Here is a 19584-nt window from a genome sequence, read left to right on the forward strand (position 1 = left end):
TACCAGGAATATATACCAAGACTAAGTATATAAAAGCAAATCCTACTAATAACTCTTATCACAAATAGCTTGATTTTTATCACTTGGCTGGATACTATGAAGGTACTCAGGGTCCTATCAAATCAGGAACTCAACAACATTTAAACAGTACAGTCTTGACTTCACGTTTCCAGCAACCATGAAATGAGAATTTTAGGCAAAACGGGGAAGGACTCACACAAACATATGGACACACACCTCTTTTGCTCTCTCAGTGCAGACCTCTGCAAATAAAGACCCTTTATCCTGAGGAGCCCTCTGTCTCCACTGAAAGAAGGATACTCCCCTCCAGGAATATAACCAGTAGGAGATAAAGTCCATCTAATGTGTACCAGCCAGCCACTGCCAGAGTTTTCTAGATAATTCAAAATGCATTTAAAATGTTAGCACAATCTCTGAACCCATATTTTTAATAAGAGATACCAAGTGGGTTGAATAAACGTGCAACTGAATGCTCTGTGTATTACAGTAAACTAAAATGCTAAACTATATAAAACATTCTCTCTCACATTAATATTAAAGAAAAAGCACTACTCTTGGTATTTTATAACCCAAAGGTTAATAAATAGCTCTAGGGACTAAATTATTCCACAGGAAGGTAAGTTATACTTTGATCTTATTTATAAAAAATAGAAAACTAGTTTACCCATAACTTAGGAAGAAGTAGCCAGTCATAAGCAAGAAAGTTGTTCAAACCATGTAATATATCAGATAAGGATCTTTAAATATTAAGTTTTAATTATATAACTTCAAATTCAAAGGAAAAGAAGCCCAGTCAGTGTTACTCAGTGGTTGAGTGTTGACTTGTGAACCAGGAGGTCACGTTTGATTCCCGGTCAGGGCACATGCCCAGTTTGTGGGCTCAATCCCCAGTAGGGGACATGCAGGAGGCAGCAGATGGATGTTTCTCTCTCTCTCTCTCTCTCTCTCTCTCTCTCTCTCTCTCTCTCTCATCAATAGAAACATTAAAAAAAAAAAGAATGCAAACTGTGCTTCTAATTACAAATCCGTTCATATATCAATAAAAATAGTTCTATCAAACTGCCTTTGAATTGGTGAGATTTCTCAATATTCAGCAAATGTTTAACAGTTTCAAACAAAAGTCTAACTAGGGCCCTGGCTGGTAGGGCTCCGTGGTTAGAGCATTGGTTCCGTGCACGGAAAGGTGGCAGGTTCCATTCCAGGTTAAGAGCACATACTAGTACTAGTACCTGGGCTGCAGGTTCATTCTCCAGCCCCAATCCAGGAGAGTGCAGGAGGCAGCCTGCAGACACACCTCCCTCCTCCTTTCCCCCCTCCCTCTCTCTCCCCCTCCTTCCCTCCTTCTATCCCTCTCACCCTCCCTTCCTCCCTTCCTTCCCTCCCTCTATCTAAAAGCAATGGAAAAATACCCTCAGGTGAGGCTTAAAAAGAAAAGTCTAACTAGAGAATACTGAAAATAATCTAAATATGCATTGTTTAAGAAACTAATTGAACCTTGGTGAAGGCAGATCTATGGAAAAGGAAGCATTGAAAGCACTTGGAAAGAGAAACTGGAACATGCAAATTCATTTGCATGAATCAGAGTGGCATAGTCAAGCGAATTCATTGAGCAACCAATGCCCTGAACCAGTTTGCCTTAGATGTGTGAATTAGATAAACATCTTTCTGATAATTCTTAAATACTATAAGAATCTACATGATCTGTTCAGCACATTCTGCAAATGATCAGATCTTCAATTGCTTAAAAAAGAAAATGCGACTCTTACCCAATCAATATATCCTATCTAATAAAGAGGGAATATGCAAATTGACCATCACACCATAACAAGATGGCTGTGCCCACCACGGAGGCAGGGATTCCATAACACAAGATGGCTGCGCCCACAGCAGAGGTGGGGATCCCGTAACACAAGATAGCTGTGCCCACAGCAGAGGCGAGTTCCCCTAACAAGCCTTAACGAGCAATCAGCAGGGATCTGAGGCTGTGTGGCGCTGGGCTGGGGCAGGGGACCTGAGGCTGTGCCCCTGCCTGATGGACTTGACGGGACCTCAGGTCGTGCCCCCAAAGCCGGCGGACCTCAGACCATGCCCCCTGCCCTGGCACCGGGCCGGGGGACCTCAGGCTGCGCTCCCCACCCCAGTGCTGGGCTGGGGAACCTCAGGCTGCACCCCCCTGCCCTGGCACTGGGCCGGAGGACCTGAGGCTGCACCCCCCGCCCGGTGGGGCTTGATGGGGACCTCAAGGTGTGCCCCCTGCCTTGGCCTGGGGGACCTAAGGCTGCCCCCACCCCCCCAGCGGGCCAGGTGACCTGAGGCCGTGCACCCCACCCAGTGGGGCTTGACAGGGGTAGGGCCGGCTGGGTCTTGATCTAGCCCAATGGGGGTGGGGCTGGCTGGGGCTGGGTCTTGCACGATTTCAAGGTGCACGTGGGTGGGCAGGGACTTGACTCTGGTTCCCGTGGCACACCCCAGACTCTGACAGGAGGAAGATTTTCATAAACATTTTACTAAGTTTCTTTCATCTCTGACACTTCTATTATAGAGAAAGGGCAAACAGCAATATTAAAATACTTCCTCTAATTAATTCCCTTTTAATGTGCATGAATTTTGTGCACCGGGTCACTAGTCAACTATAACAGGATTGCTGGGCTTTAAATAAAACCTTTCCAAGAAGGACAAGCACAGAATGAAAGAGTTTTCTCAAGGCCCATTGAATAGGGAAGTGTGAGATGTAAAATCTAATACAGTATTATTGCTAGCATTTTAGAACTGAAGTCCATGTTTATGACATCTTGTGGTGAAATTATTATAAAGGCAAAAAACATAAAACATCTGATTTGTTGTAATTAGCAAGGAAGATCAAAATTAAAAACTGTTATACTGAAATCATTTATAATTTCATTCCAAATTTTTAAATATTTGATTTAATTATTTCAGTCACTATACTAGTACATATCAAACAACAAGTTGTTGTTTTTTCCTTCCCAGAGATTTTCTTTAGTAACAAAACAAGAGAATTGATGGTCTTAATATCAACTTAAAAAATGTTTTATGATTTGAGAGAGAGAGAGACAGAGAGAAACAACAATTTGTTGTTCCACCTATTTATACATTCACTGGTTGATTCTTGTATGTGCCCTGACTGGGAATCGAACCTACAACCATGGCATATCAGCATGACGCTCCAACCAACTAACTGAGCTACCTAGCCAGGGATTAATATCAACATCTTAAAAATGCAAATGTATTTGATGGAGTTATCTAGTCCTAACATACCCAAACTAAAACAGCTGAATGCTAAGACTTCCTGTGGAAGGGCAATTGGCCACAGTAAGAAAGGCTGCCTTCATGTCACAAGCCACCCTTGACACACACGCAGATGACAAGAGATGGCGAATCATAACTAACTGTCCAAACTTGTTAAAATAATTGTCAAACAAAGCCCCTAAACTGTAAGTCTAGAATTCATTTTATACTGTATCAAGTACAAAATATTTCAGATTGAAGTGGGTTTTTTTTTAAGAATGTATTTAAATATCTTAGCATATGGGAAAAATAGAGAAAGGTACTTTCTCTCATTAACCCACAAATATTTTACAGTCTACTGGTCATAGAAAGCTTGTAATTTGGCCCTCAGAAAGAAGAAAAAAAAATGCTGACCATCTGATTTTAGCATGAAGTTTTCCAATACTCACATCCCAAAACACTTTTGGAATTACATTTCTGGGCTCATATTTATGGCTTCCCAACAAAAACAAAATTCTAAGATATAAATTACTCAACAGGTAGGATTTTCTGGAAAATTCTCTAATCTTATTAAACAAATAATACTTCCCAATTGTTCCTCCTAAAGTTCAAATATAATAGAAAACAAAAATTTCCTGAAACATAATGAACAACATAAACTGATGAACAAAAACAGATCCAGAGACAGAGAAGCATTGATCAGACTGTCAAACCTCAGAGGGAAGGTAGGGGAGGGTGGGGGTAAGGGGGAAGAGATCAACCAAAGGACTTGTATGCATGCATATAAGCCTAACCAATGGACACAGACAACAGGGGGGTGAGGGCATTAGTGGGGGGTGGGGTTGGGAAGGTAATGGGAGGATGAGGACACATATGTAATACCTTAATAAATTAAAATGCAAAAAAAATTTTCTGAAACAGTATAAACATTTCAAATTTTTTATAATGTGACACAGAAGTACCTCAAGACAATGTTTTACTCACATTTTCTCCCTTGATGTCAATATTTATTCAGATTTATGCTAGAGGAATACTTAAGTGCTCCTTCTCAAAGTCCCTCTTTACTTTATAGAAAGTTTCATTCATAATGAAAGGACTCCACAATAGTTAGTTAATTTTAAAAACTCTTCATAAGTAGTGAGTCAATACATTTTTGTTGCTTTTATGTGTGCACATTTGCTTAAAGATTATCTTGTCAAAGGGTGTATGGAGGAACACTAAAAACTTTTACAGAAAAGGGAAGAAACAGAAGAAGCAGGTGGTCTCTATCTTTCTAGCATTTCAACCCACAGAATGAAGGCAAAGGCATCTAGTTGAGCTTGTGAAAATAACAGTTTTTACAGCTAATTTCAATGTCTTAGTAGTAGCTTCCCATCAACTAACAGATATAGTAAGTGGGTTTTATTTTTATATTCTAAAGACTTCATTTATTTGTTTACTACATTCAGTAACATTAAGAAAATAAAAATTAGAAGTAAATTTGTCAATTATTTAACTCCTATCAGAACAACAACAACAAAAAACCACCAAAGAAGTGATTCTTTTTATTTTTTGTCCCTCTCTATTTTATAATTTTTCCATATTGAATGTGTTATATTTGTACTAGTGTCCCAGTGCACAGATTCATGCACATTGAAAGGAAATTAATTAAAAGAGGTATTTTAATATCGCTGTTTGCCCTTTCTCTATAATAAAAGTGTCAACCAAATTCACGATCGACAATGACAGATTGAAACACACGCGTGTGAGAGCTTTATATGTATCGCACATGCGCGAGTCAACTTAGCCTCTTATATATATAGGTAAACTTGCTTAATTAGACCTGCTTTCTGATTTAGCTAAACTTTTTCCAGTCCAGTGAAGCACCCCAACTTCTCTTTCAGGTAATTGTCAGCAACACAGCAGTAACTATCCACAAAAGCAAATTATTATTGTAGATCACACAGGGAGAAAAGAGGGTGATTCTTTTTATTTTTGTGTCCTCTCTATTTTACAATTTTTCTATACCGAATGTGTTATATTTTTATGTTTTTTTAAAGTTTTTTAATAAGCACATCTTCATGATTACATGTTTCAAATACATTCATTCATGAATTTAACTCAATGTATATTTTTTAATACTAACTACATGCCCATATTGTGGCAGACTCTGGGAGGTCCCATGCATTTGTGGTCTCAAATAATGGGTTTCATTTTATTTTTATTTTTTTAAATAAATCTTTATTGTTCAGATTATTACAGGTGTTCTTTTCCCCGCCCCCCCCCATAGCTCCCCTCCACCTGATTCCCCACCCCACCCCATGCCCTTACCATAGGTGTAAGATTTTTGTCCAATCTCTTCCCGCACCCCTCACACCCCTTTCCCCCTGAGAATTGTCAGTCCACTCCCTTTCTATGTCCCTGATTCTATTATATTCACCAGTCCATTCTGTTCTTCAGATTTTTTATTCACTTGATTTTTAGATTCACTTGTTGGTAGGTATGTATTTGATGTCATTTTTATTTTTAATGTGTTTATATTTAATTGAGAAAAAAACTAGTCAAGAAAATGATCAGCTAACGTAAGACTTTCCTATAAACTTTCTGGGGTACATGTTAGCTAGAAGTGAGGAAGAAAGTTTCAGCAACTAGAACCGAAATGTTTGCCTCTGTCCAGATGGTTTTAGTCAGCAAGATCCCACCCCCAAAATGTGGAACTCATTAGCAATGGGGAGGAGTATGTAGAGACACAGACAAGATTCTAAAATCAATCACAAAATGGAGAGAATAGACACTGGCAATTTAAAATTATATCATCGAGTGGAAATTAAATCTAAGGAAACAGCATTTCTAATAAAGAAGCTCCAGCCCTGATCGGTTTGGCTCAGTGGATAGAGCGTCGGCCTGTGGACTGAAGGGTCCCAGGTTCGATTCTGGTCAAGGGCATGTACCTGGGTTGCGGGCACATCCCCAGTGGGGGGTGTGCAGGAGGCAGCTGATCGATGTTTCTCTCTCATCGATGTTTCTAACTCTCTGTCCCTCTCCTTTCCTCTCTGTAAAAAAATCAATAAAATATATATTTAAAAAAAAAAAAGAAGAAGCAGCTCCATAGTATCAGAGAAAAGGTAGGAGAAAAAACTATACTTCCATTTTCTATTAAAAATATCTTTTGATCATTATTCCATCTGTCGAAAAGGCTACAGAGAAAGTCAGCTATATTTGACCTTATCAAATATTTATAATAGTAACATAATCTCAAATAAAAATAGGATACATTTTGAAAACACAAGACATAATGGTGCACTTCAGTCCCTAAGTGTGATAAGGAGGAAGCCATCCTCCACCTCTCCAAGGCCATAGCTGCAGATCCTTGCAGGTGTTTGGTAAATTCCCTGGTACCAGGTATTCTGTCTCATAATATGATAATAGATTACTTACAATACTAGACAAATTGTGCTCTTTAGGGTGGAGATCTTAACTAGACATCATGAACTACAAAGCTACTGCTCTCTATATTCCCTGTGAATTTGTAAAACCAACCATACCAACCTTTAGTTCACTAAGCATCCCTACCTAAAGCTCCCTTTGGGTGGTTCAACGAACATTTATCACCCAGAGCCTACTATGTGCCAGGCACCACAGGATGCACAGATGAGTAAGACCCAGTTCCTGCTCATGAGGAGCTATGGTTCTTCACTTCAAGAAAATGCACATAAATACAAAATGTCAGACTCCAAAGCCTTTCAATCACACTCTTAAGAGATCCATGAATCCCAAAATTAAGAATTCAATCCAGTGTAAATAAAAAATAGACAAAAAGAATTCCAGAGCAAGTTCTTAACATATGAATAACTGTGTTATAGTTAGACAATGATAGAATTTCAGAGCATATGAAGATATAAATCATATGGCATCCATGGCTTATAACAGGGTAGAGCGGGGAACAGCAAAGTGGTCTAGAAAAAAATATATATGCTGACCTTGAGAAATACTTGAACTGAAATATGTGGTTTGTTAGTCCAATTAGGTGTGCACTTCATATTCCAACCAGCAATACAACTGCTGGGACCTCAATTTCTTATCTTAGTTAAAAAGAAAAAGAGAGAAATAACAATTTTGAAACTAAGAATAGAAAAAAAAGAAGCAAGGCCAGATTTCATTGTTCAGGGATCAGTCACTTCATTGATTCCTAAGGAGAAAGGAAGTTACTCATCATGATCCTTCTTGAAGTGAGAAAAAAGACAGAAAGGGGCATACAGGGACTTAGGGGTGGTTTGAGTTTCTGTTTGTGGTTTTACATTACCTCTGCATCGTATCTGACTGCAGCAGAGAATAATGAAAAGGCATTCTCCACAGTGATTCCTTGCTTGATAATGTGCTGACAAAGTTTTTTCAGTCTGTTTTCACAGTAAGATGTCGCCAAATCCAAAAGACCTAAAAATTAAAAGTACAGCAGTTTTAATAAAGTTTACGATAATGTGCCATAATTTAAACATATATACATATATGTATATGTAATTTCTTTCATTTCTGGTGCACAGAGTAATGTAGGTAAGTCAGAAGTTTCTTAGTCAATAATACTTGAATTTTATTAAGTAAGTTCTCTTTGTTACTCCTTACCTCCCCAACTCCCCAAACATCACTTCTACTACTTTATACAATTTCTTCTACAGTACAGAGAAAGGCAAAAAAGGAAATTTTCCACTCATTTTGTTTCCAAAACGACATGTTAAATCCATTATCAAGTTATACTTTAGTATTAAAAAATTAAAATAAGTCCATAAAATAATTTTGGACTTATTTTATGTCCAAAATTATTAACCACTAGTGGCCTGGTGCATGAAATTCATGCACGGGGGAGGGGGGTCCCTCAGCCCAGCCTGCACCCTCTTCAATCAGGGACCCCTTGGGGAATGTCCAACTGCCGGTTTAGGCCTGATTCTAAGCAGTCAGACATCCCTCTTGCAATCTGGGACCACTGGCTCCTAACCTCTCACCTGCCTGCCTGCCTGATCGCCCCTAACTGCCTCTGCCTGCCTGCCTGATTGCCCCTAACTGCCCTCCCCTGCTGGCCTGATCGCCCCCAATTGCCCTCCCCTGCCGGCCTGATTGCCCCTAACCACCTGCCGGCCTGATCTCGCCCCCAACTGCCCTACCCTGCCAGCCTGATCACCCCTAACTGCCTCTGCCTTGGCCCCCACCACCATAGCATTGTCTGGAAGGAAGTCGAACGTCCGAAAGATGGCTGGTTGACCTGGTCTAATTATATAGGATAGGATTGCTTAAATGGGGGGAAAAACCTTTTTCTTCAGGAGGAGATGCTCTTGGCAGACAAAAATACATAATCCTTATATCTGGACTGAGAGCCAGCCATATGCACTATTCTGCCAAATTGGTCATTAAAAAATTGAATTGCTTTCTTACACCTTACACCAAACAGCTGTTGCCCTTAAAACCACTTCTCAGCCCTCACCTTAGGTTCTGCCTTTGCAGTTCACCCAGATTAGGTTCTGATTGGTCGGTTTCTATGCCAGTCAGCATCAAAAGCTCCCCCTCCTAGGCAGCCATTGGCTCCATGCAGTTCACTCAGATTTGGTTCTGATTGGTCAGTTTCTATGCCAGTCAGCGTCAAAAGCTCTGCCTCCTAGGCAGCCATTGGCTCCTCGCAGTTCACCCAGATGTGGTTCTGATTGGTCAGTTTCTATGCCCATCAGTGTCTCTGGGCCTATCTCCAGGCCTGATCAGAGAGGAAGGCCTGATCAATAGCCATCCCAGGCTGCTGGCAAGCGAGCTGAACTGCTGATCTCTCGGAGAGAGAGAGGCATGGCTGCTGCCGAGGCCCCAAGAGAGAGAAGCAGGGTCTGATCCTCTCTCTCTCTCTCTCTCTCTCTCTCTCTCTCTCTCTCGGGGCCTTGCCAGCAGCCGTGGTAGCCGCTGATCAGCCCCGCCTCTCTCTCTCCCCAAGAGGTCAGCAGTTCAGCTCGCTCACCAGTCCCCGCCCACCGGAGCCTGCTGCGCACGCATCCTGGCATTCGGTCGAGCCTTCGGTCATTACAGACCCTGGGTTTTTATATATTAGGATAACTATACGATATTATTTTTAAAGATATTTACTTCAAATATTTTCAAAAGCCAATAAAGCTGAAACTCTTTATGTTTCAATACTGTAAGAAGATGAGGAGCTATATTTCTGACCATGTGATGTGCCCAGTCCCAATGTGGCTGAGTACCTATAGCATCTTCAGGTGGCAGGTCCACTGTGTCTGTGTAGAGGAATTGAAGAAAGGCACGATACACTGGGTAAGAAAACTGGTCTATTTCTATCACTTCTTTCATGTCCTCATTCCAATAAGACTGAAACATGGATCGAAAGTGCTCACACCTAAAACGGAACAGAAAAAGTCATTTCAGTTGATGGAATCAGATAAACAAATATTACAGGTATCTTTAACTACTAGTAGTATATTTGGGATTCCACATACCAGGATTATGAATCTTTAGCTAGCATTCTAAAAAAATATTCCATGTGCAAGAACTTTTATATTTGCCTTTTATGTACACTCATTTTCATTTTTTTAAATCTTCAATCAAGGATATGTTTTTATTGAAATTTGGAGAGAAAGGAAGGGAGAGAGAATCATCAATGTGAGGGGGAATTGGTTGCCTCCAGTATGCGCCCTGACCAGGGATTGAACCCACAACCTAGGAATGAAACTCACAACCTTTTGGTGTATGGGACAATACTCCAACCAACTGAGACACCTGGCCAGGGTATGACTTTCATTTTTGATGAATGCTTCCTATGAACTATTAAGAATTATATGTAGCCCGGCCGGTGTGGCTCAGTGATTGAGCATCGACCCATGAACCAGGAGGTCACATTTCGACTTTGGTCAGGGCACATGCTGGGGTTGCGGGCTTGATCCCCACTAGGGGGCATGCAGGAGGCAACCAATCAATGACTCTCATTATTGATGTTTCTATCTCTCTCCCTCTCTCTTTCTCTCTGAACTCAATAAAAATATATTTTTATAAATAATTCTATATAGAGGAGTGCCTAGCACTTGTGCATTACTGCTGTTTCCATTTGACTGTCCCCATTCATATCAAGACACCTTGCTCACTTGTTTAAAAAATGTACAGGAGTTCTAGCTGGTTTGGCTCAGTGGATAGAGCATCGGCCAGGGGACTGAAGGGTTCCAGGTTCAATTCTAGTCAAGGGCACATGCCTTGGTTGTGGGCTTGATCCCTAATAGGGGGTATGCAGGAGGCAGCCAACCAATGATTCTCTCTCATCATTGATGTTTCTATCTCTCCCTTCCTGTTTGAAATCAACAAAAATATTTTTTTAAAAAATGTACAGGAATGCATTTTAAATAATGAAATTAAAGAAAATTTAAAAATTATATTTCAAACATACCTCTATAAAGTAACACATTTAAATGATTCATTTGTGGTTTTTGGGTTTTTTTGGTGTTTTTTTTTTAATCCTCACCCGAGGATATTTTTCCCATTGATTTTTACAGAGAGTGGAAGAAAGACAGAGAGAAATACTGATGTGAGAGAAGCACACTGATTGGCTGCCTCCTGCACAAGTCCTGACCAGGGTCTGAGCTGGGGAGGAGCATGTAACAGAGGTTATGTGCCCTTGACTGAAACTGAAACTGGGACTCTTAGGTCCGCAAGCCAATGCTCTATCCACTGAGCCAATCATGCTAGGCTGTTTATTTATGGGTTGTTTTTTTTTTAATATTATCATCATACTCATTTTTAAATTTTTTTGAAGTCAAATTTATTGGGATGACATTGGTTAATAGGATCATACAGGCTTCAAGTGTGCATTTCTTTGTTACAAGATCTGTATATTGCACTGTGTGCCCACCACCAAAGTCAAATCATCTTCTGTTATCATGTATTACCCTACCTACTTCCCTTTGGCAACCACCATGTTGTTGTCTGTGTCTATGAGTTTCAAGTTTTATATCCACATATGAGTGAAATCATATAGTTCTTAGCTTTTTCTGCCTGACTTATTTCACTTAGTACAATACTAGTATTCTCAAGGTACATTCATGTGGTTACAAATGGCAGGATTTCATCTTTTCTTATGGCTGAGTAGCATTCCATAACATATATGTAGCACATCTTCTTTATCCAATCCTCTATTGTAGGACACCTTGGCTATCTCCATGTCTTGGCCACCGTGAACAATGCTAATCAGAATATTCTTAAAACTGTTTTAAGTGTTAACTGGATTGCATTTAAACTGATTATTGTTCTATTACCTTACATGACAATTTTCCTTCTCTTTCCGACTCATCTTCAAAGTGGCTACCACTCCTATTTTGTTTCTTTGCTTTACCTTGCTCCTTTCCTCTCTTTCCAAGCTGTTACCAATCTATATATATACACTGAGTGGCCAGATTATTATGATCTCTGAATGCATAATAACCTGGCCACTCAGTGTATATCCTATATAATAAAAGGCTAATATGTAAATTGTCCCCTCGACCAGGAGTTTGACCAGCAGGCAGGCCGGCCAACCGCCTATGTCCCCTCCCCCTGGCCAGGCTGGCTGGACCCCACCCATGCATGAATTCATGCACCGGGCCTGTAATACACACACACACACACACACACACACACACACAGTGGCCAGATTATTATGTGTTCAGAGATCATAATAATCAAGCCACTCAGTGTAAAAGGCTAAGTGTCCATCTGTCCGACCAGTAGTTATGATGCACACTGACCACCAGGGGGCAGATGCTCAATGCAGGAGCTGCCGTGATGTGCACTGGCCATTTAAAAATAAATGACACCATAGACCTGGCGTCAACACTCAGCTTCCCCCAAGTGGGACCCAGGCCCTGCCACCACCCCACCAAACTGAAGCCAACGCTGCAAAGACCCCATGGCGCAAAATGCAACCCACTGCCTAGCCCAGCCCAGAAACAGTCACTGTGGGTGCCAGGTAATGACGTCATGTAATGCTTGGCTTCCTCTCCCTAGCAACTAGCCTCCTTGGAGTTTCTTCAGCCCAGGAACACAACTTGCTTTATAGCCAGGTGCAATGCAAACATTTTACAGTTTAACCAAATGTTTGTGAAGTGTTTTCCCGTGCTTCATCTCATTTGATCCTCACAGAAATCCTGGAGTAAGAAGATAGGAGACTTGGTAGAATCCTATTTTCTTTTCATTAGCAAGACGTGAATAGCGATATTAAAATATTTCTTCTAATTACTTTCCTTCAATGTGCATGAATATGTGCACTGAGACACAAATTTACTTATAGTCACATATTTCAAGAAAACCTAAGGGTTTTTTTGTGTGTGTGTTGTATTAACACGTACAAATCTACCTGTAAATTCAGAAACTGATTTCTGAATATAGATTTTCTTAAAGTATGACATACTTTATAGGTTTAAAAAACCATCTTTTTAAATCCTTTTAAAATGAGATACATTATAAATAAACACAAAATACTTTCAAAATCCATTCAGAATACTAAAAGAAGGGCCATTTACCTAAAAAAATTACTTCATCTGAGAAGTAAAAAGAAATGGGTATCTAAGCAATGAATAATAGATAAAATGGGTCAGAAAACTATACATGAAAGGAATAGACTGGTTGTCCACAGGTTCACAGACACAAACATTTCCAGTTCATCTTTCAGTTAATACTTTGGTGCAGATATTTACCCCTTAAGTAATGAATGATATATGGACTTTTCAATTCCTGTTAACATGTTGTTTTGTAAATAGGTTTTTGACTAAATTTACAAAAAGACATGTAAGTGGCCAGTTTAATTCTCAGTGGGCTGACTTTGTTTGTGCCTTTCTCTGTAAAGGCAGCCTTAGTGAGCAACAGTCCAAACAATCACTAATAAATACGAAGTTCCTTCACATTTATACAAAGAACTCCTGACATATAGCTAAACAACACTTCCTTAATTGGAAATTAGATGTCCCTTGAGCCAGAAGACCACCATTCCAGAGTTTTCTGCTTGAGAAAAATAAATTTTTTTTAAATATTTTATTGATATTTTTACAGAGAGGAAGGAAGAGGGACAGAGAGCTAGAAACATCGATGAGAGAGAAACATCGATCAGCTGCCTCCTGCACACCTCCCACTGGGGATGCGCCCGCAGCCAAGGTACATGCCCTTGACCGGAATTGAACCCGGGACCCTTCAGTCCCCAGGCCGACGCTCTATCCACTGAGCCAAACCGGTTTCGGCAAATTTTTAATTAAGAGCAAAAGGAGGCATATTTACACTTTTCTTGACAATCTTTTATGGGGGGTTTTGACCATGTAAATAAGGCTTTTGTTGGAAATAAATATTCACAAGATCCTTCATTTAAAAATAATATAGACAGCCTGGCCAGTGTTGCTCAGTGGTTGAGCATAGGTCCATAAACCAAGATGTCAACAGTTCGATTCCAGGTCAGGGCACATGCCCGGGTTGTGGGCTAAATCCAGGAGGCAGCTGATGGATGTTTCTCTCTCATTGATGTTTCTATCTCTCTATCCCTCTCCCTTCCTCTCTCTCTAAAAAAATCAAAATATATTTATAAAAAATATATATAGACAAATACTTATACTACTACATTATGCTTTTTAAAAAAGACACGTGTGCATGCAAAACTCTTCAATAATGAGTGGATTGAAACTATCTGCATAAAGATTAAGTTGTGTCATTTCCCTCTATTGCCAAGGCTGTTTCTTATTAGTTCCCATTTTATGGAATAACAAGGGAATAGATATTATAAAAAGAAAATAAGGTTATTGATATCTCAAGCTCATGCAAAAATACCTGATTTTCAAAACAGCTTTATGGACATGGATATATTTTCCATCAATTCTGAACTTTAGGTCAGCAGTTTCTGGACTGTCAAATTCTTTCTTCAGGGACTCTGCAACTGTTAAAAAATCTTCATGCTCTGAAGGCAACAAACACATTATAAATACAAAAAAAACTCAGGAAACATACTCAAGATTTAATAGACTTCAAAAGATAATCATTAACACGAGGGATAATTCCATTTGATTTTTTCAAAAGAGATCATGCCTTACTTGACAAATCAATTTCACATGAAAATAAGTGTCCAATTGTATAAACTACCAAAAAATACGTATTTGGTAAGATCAAATACTAGTCTTACATACTATTAGTCATCATAAATGTATACTTTTTTTTAAAAAAGAAAAAGTTATAGGTAGTCCATGATTACATGACTACTTGGTCAAAACTTGAGTGACTCTCTTCTGGGGCTAAAAACTTATCAATTTTCCTTGACTGGAATACTAAGAATACCTTTGCCCTATTTTGGGGTAGTTTCAAGGGGTTGCTATATTCTAATCAAAGAATCCCAAGAAACAAATTCACCATTACGTGGTAATACTAAGCAGTCATGTTCTTACATAGAGAAAACCCTTTTCTTTGGTATTTGGAATCTAAACATCGCTCTTAACCATAAGAATGTACAAAAAATAATCCTTACAGACTATCTAAAAACAGAGCAAATTTACTTAATAACAATGCATACTCAAAGGGAACAGTTTTACAAAAACGTGATCTCATTGCCTGATGAGAAGAACTGCTGTTACGATTACAAGTAGATCTATTATTATGAAGAAAAACAAGTAAAGGCACTTGACCCAGCCAGAGTGGCTCAATGGTTGAGTGTTGACCCATGCACCACAAGGTTGCTGGTTCAATTCTTGATCAGGGCACATGCCTGGGTTGCAGGCTCGATCCCCAGTAGGGGGCGTGCTTGAGGCAGCAATCTATGTTTCTCTCTCATTGATGTTTCTATCTCTCTCTCTCTCCCCCTTCCTCTCTCTCGAAAATAAATTAAAACAAATAAGTAAAGGGGCAGAGAATCTGTCAACCTTCCCCCTCCCTTCAAAATCACCAAGACCTCGGACCCCATCCTCCCTTCAAAATCACCAAGCCCTCAGCCCCCTTCATCACCATTCGCCCCTCTCCAGCTCCCTCACCCCTGAAATAAAAGAAAAAAAAAATGTAAAGGCACTTGTACAAATCCATATAACACTTTCTTGTGTTTTATATGCATGGACAAAGAAAAACAAGTAGAAGGCTAACAGGGACCCTCATCAGCACTGAATGCAGGTACAATGGACAGACAGGTTCTGACTGCCCACAAGATAAGAATGGTGACTTCATCAAATAACTGAGCTGTCTCTCAGGAGCCTGGTGTTACCAAGTGAATGCTTAGAGGAGGGACAACTCCTAAAACCTAGGCTAAACCTAACAAATGAACTTACCCATGGACTTTATCATTGGAATCTCCCAAGGAAATACCATTTGCCTGAGCCCCGTTACCTTAACCTAGCACACACACAATGCAAAGCTCTCTTAGCTATGGAGGAAAGGTCACCACTCTCTCAAAAACCAAGTTTTCTTTGACCCTACAACGGTGAGTAAAAAAAAGGGAAATCACTAAGATAGACAAAGAGTCCAGTAGTCTAGATTGCTACTTCACCCATCCCAAAACCAGCTTCTTATCAATGCCTCCACTTCTGAATCTAGTAGTCAGGGTTGAAATATACCTTTCTTCCTCTTAATTCCTGGCAACAAGTATACCTTCTCTCAGAGAAGAAATATTCTTGAGGTGTGAATTCACCAACTGACTTTCTTCCTATCGCTCAGCTGGGATAATAAATTAAGAGGAAAAAAACACTCCAGACTTAGTGGGTAGAGGGAAAGAAGTCATCAAAGTAATATATTCAATGACCACATTTTTTTCTAAGCTTAACATTAAAAAATGTTAGGATGTTCTAAAAAGAATGCCTTTTCAGGATCAGGATTCCAAAATACAAAAATCTGAGGAAGCTTTGTATAACAGGTCCAGGTTAAGTAGTATATGAGAATCTGAAGATGTGGACAGAGTGCTTTGGTGTGACACATATATGTGATTATGGCCAAATAGTACCATGCTGTGAACTAAATTTTTCTTTGCTTTTTTTTTTTTTTTTAATATATTTTATTGATATTTTACAGAGAGGAAGGGAGAGCGATAGAGAGCTAGAAACATCGATGAGAGAGAAACATCGATCAGCTGCCTCCTGCACACCACCCACTGGGGGTGTGCCCGAAACCAAGGTACATGCCCTTGACCGGAATCGAACCCGGGACCCTTCAGTCCGCAGGCCGACGCTCTATCCACTGAGCCAAACCGGTTTTGGCGTTTTCTTTGCTTTTTTATTGAATTTACTAGAGTAACATTGGTTAACAAATTATATAGGTTTCAAGTGTATAATTCTATAATACATCATCTGTATACTGTATTGTGTTCACCACCACAAGTCAAGTCCCCTTCCATCACCATTTACCCCCCTTTTATCCTCTTCCACCTCCTCCGACGCCCTATCCCTCTGGTAATCAATGACCTTATCTACAAGTTTTTGTTGTTTTGTTGTTCTTTTTAAGAGAGAGAGGAAGGGAGAGGAAGAGAGAAAAACATCGATGTGAGAGCACAACATCGATCGGCTGACTCCTGTATGCCCCCCACTGGGGGATGGAGCCCACAACCTGGGCATGTGCCCTTGACCAAACTGGAGACCTCCTAGTGCATGGGACGAAGCCAACTGAGCCACACTGGGCAGGGCTGTAGTTTCTTTGTTGCTTAATCCCTTCAACTTTTTCACTCATCCCCACAAACCCCCTCCCCTCTGACAGCTTTAGGCTGTTCTCTTATCTATGAGTCTGTTTCTATTTTGTTAGTTTATTTCGTTCATTCAATTCTGCCCATAAGTGAACTTATTTCACTTAACACAATGCTTTCCAGGTTCATCCATGCTGTCGCAAAGGGTAAGATTTTCTTCTTTTTCACAGCTGAGTAGTATTCCATTGTGTAAATGTACCATCGATTTTTAAAATATCTTTACTGTCGAGAGTATTACAGATGTCTCCCATTTCTCCCTCCATTGCCCCACTCGACCTGGTTCCCGCCCCACCCCAGGCCTTCACCACCCTATAGTCTGTGTCCTTAGGTAATGCATATATGCATATTAAGTTCTTTGGTTAATCTCTTCCAGCCCTCTTTCCTCTGAGATTTGTCAGTCTCTTCCATGTTTCCACGCCTCTGACTTTAGTTTCTTCACCATTTATTTTGTTCATTAGATTTCTTCTTCATTTCTTCTTCCTCTTCTAAAAGAATACCCTTCAAGCCCAGCTGGCATGGCTCAGTGGTTGAGCATCGATCTATGAACCAGGAGATCCTGGTTCAATTCTTGGTCAGGGCATATGCTTGGGTTGCAGGCTTGATTCCCAGTGTGGGGCCTGCAAGAGGCAGCTGATCAATGATTCTCTCTCATCATTGATGTTTCTCTCTCTCTCTTCTTCTCCCTTCCTCTCTGAAATCAATAGAAATATATTTTTGAAAAAGGAAAGAAAAAAAAAAAGGAATACCCTTCAACATTTCATGTATTACTGGTTTGGTGGTGGTGAACTCCTTTAGCTTTTTCTTGTCTGTGAAGCTCTTTATATGACCTTCAATTCTAAATGATAGCTTTGCTGGGTAGAGTATTCTTGGTTGTAAGTCCTTGCTTTTCATCACTTTGAATATTTCTTGCGACCCCCTTCTGGCCTCCAAAGTTTCTGTTGAGAAATCAGTCATATGGGCCCTCCCTTGTATATAACTAACTGCTTTTCTCTTGCTGCTTTTAAGATTCTCTCTTTTTTTTTTTTTAAATATATTTTATTGATATTTTACAGAGAGGAGGAGAGAGGGATAGAGAGCTAGAAACATCGATGTGAGAGAAACATCGATCAGCTGCCTCCTGCACACCTCCCACTGGGGATGTGCCCGCAACCAATGTACATGCCCTTGACCGGAATCGAACCCGGGACCCTTCAGTCCGCAGGCCGACGCTCTATCCACTGAGCCAAACCAGTTTCGGCAAGATTCTCTCTTCGTTTTTAATCTTTGACATTTTAATTATGATATTTCTTGGTGTGGGCCTCTCTGTGCTTCCTGGACTTGTAAGTCTGTTTCTTTCACCAGTAGGGGAAATTTTCTGTCATTAATTCTTCAAATAGGGGTTTCAATAACTTGCTGTCTCTGTTCTCCTTCTGGCACCCCCATAATGCAAATGTCGGTACCCTTGAAGTTGTCCGAGAGGCTTCTTACACTATCTTCATATTTTTTGATTCTTTTTTCTTTTAGCTCTTCTGATTGGGTGTTTTTTGCTTCCTCATATTCCAAATCATTGATTTGATTTTTGGCATCTTCTACTCTACTGTTAAATCCCTGTAAATTATTCTTTATTACAGTTAAGTGTATGCTTCATTTCTGACTGGCCCTTTGTCATGTCTCTGAAGTTCTAAGCACCTTGAAACTCTCATTAAGACCCTTGAGCATCCTTATAACCATTGTTTTAAACTCTGCATCTAGCAGTTTGTTTGCTTCCATTTCATTTAGTTCTTTTTCTGGAGATTTCTTCTGTTCTTTCATTTGTGACATGTTTATTTGTCTCCGCATTTTGGCTGCTTTCCTGTGTTTGTTTCTGTGTATTAGGTAGAGCTGCTATGTCACCTGGAATTGGCCGAGTGTCCTTGTGTAGTAGGTGTCCTGTAGGGCCTAGTGGTTCAGCTTCCCCAGTCACCTGAGTTAGACACTCCAAGTGCACCCCTGTGTGGGCTGTGTACACAGTATTGTTGTAGTTGAGCCTTGACTGTTGTTGGTGTTACAGGGAGGAAATGACCTCTAGGCCAATTGGCTGTGAGGAACAGTTGCAACTACAATGGAAGAGCTGCTGTGCAGGAGACACCCCATGGAGTAGGACTTGTTTCAGTGGAGCTTTGGTGCTCACTGAGTCTGCCTCTTGAATGTGTCACTTGTGGATGTGTAGAGTTGTAATCTGGTATGGTCTGAAGCTGTCCACTGGATGCACTGGCTCTGGCGCCTCCCAGGAGGAACAAAGTCAGCCACTGCCTGGGACCACCCAGGAGGAGCTACAGAGCAATCTGCAGATGGCTGTGTTTGTGCTGGGCTTGGAAGTGCCCAGGAGAGGCCAAGCTGTGAAGCAAGGTAGCCTGCTGCTAGTGCCAGGATTGGGCCTCTTATTGATAGGTTTGGGGCACACTGACCCCAGCTGCTGCTTGTTTGAGAGATTTTTGGAAAGTCTAAAGCCTGAGCCAGGACAGGCCATTCATAAGGATAAGTCATTGCTAACAGCTTGGGTGGAGCTGCAAATTGGATGGGGTCTCAGGGAATCACCAGGGCAGAGTGAAGTGTGAGCCAGGTTGGTGGAGCCTCAGGGCACCTGCAAATCAGCCCTATGACTGGGGATTGTCTCAACATAGGAACAA

General features: G+C 40.5%; 1 protein-coding gene across 7 annotated transcripts in view; it reads right to left on the minus strand.

The window, feature by feature from the left end:
* Positions 1-19584, minus strand: part of RCBTB1 (RCC1 and BTB domain containing protein 1) — an 83616-nt gene that overhangs the window by 8705 nt on the left and 55327 nt on the right. For all 7 annotated transcript variants that reach the window (XR_013960214.1, XM_080661923.1, XM_080661919.1 and 4 more), the window contains 3 exons: positions 14062-14188; positions 9477-9628; positions 7550-7680 (listed from right to left, as the gene is read on the minus strand). Coding sequence is in view for 6 of the 7 variants with exons in the window: in XM_080661923.1 (XP_080518049.1) it covers positions 7550-7680; positions 9477-9628; positions 14062-14188 (410 nt within the window). In the remaining variant the exon portion in view is untranslated. The remainder of the gene's footprint in view (positions 1-7549; positions 7681-9476; positions 9629-14061; positions 14189-19584) is intronic.

Source organism: Plecotus auritus (assembly GCF_963455305.1).
Source record: "Plecotus auritus genome assembly, chromosome: 3".
NCBI lineage: Eukaryota > Metazoa > Chordata > Mammalia > Chiroptera > Vespertilionidae > Plecotus > Plecotus auritus.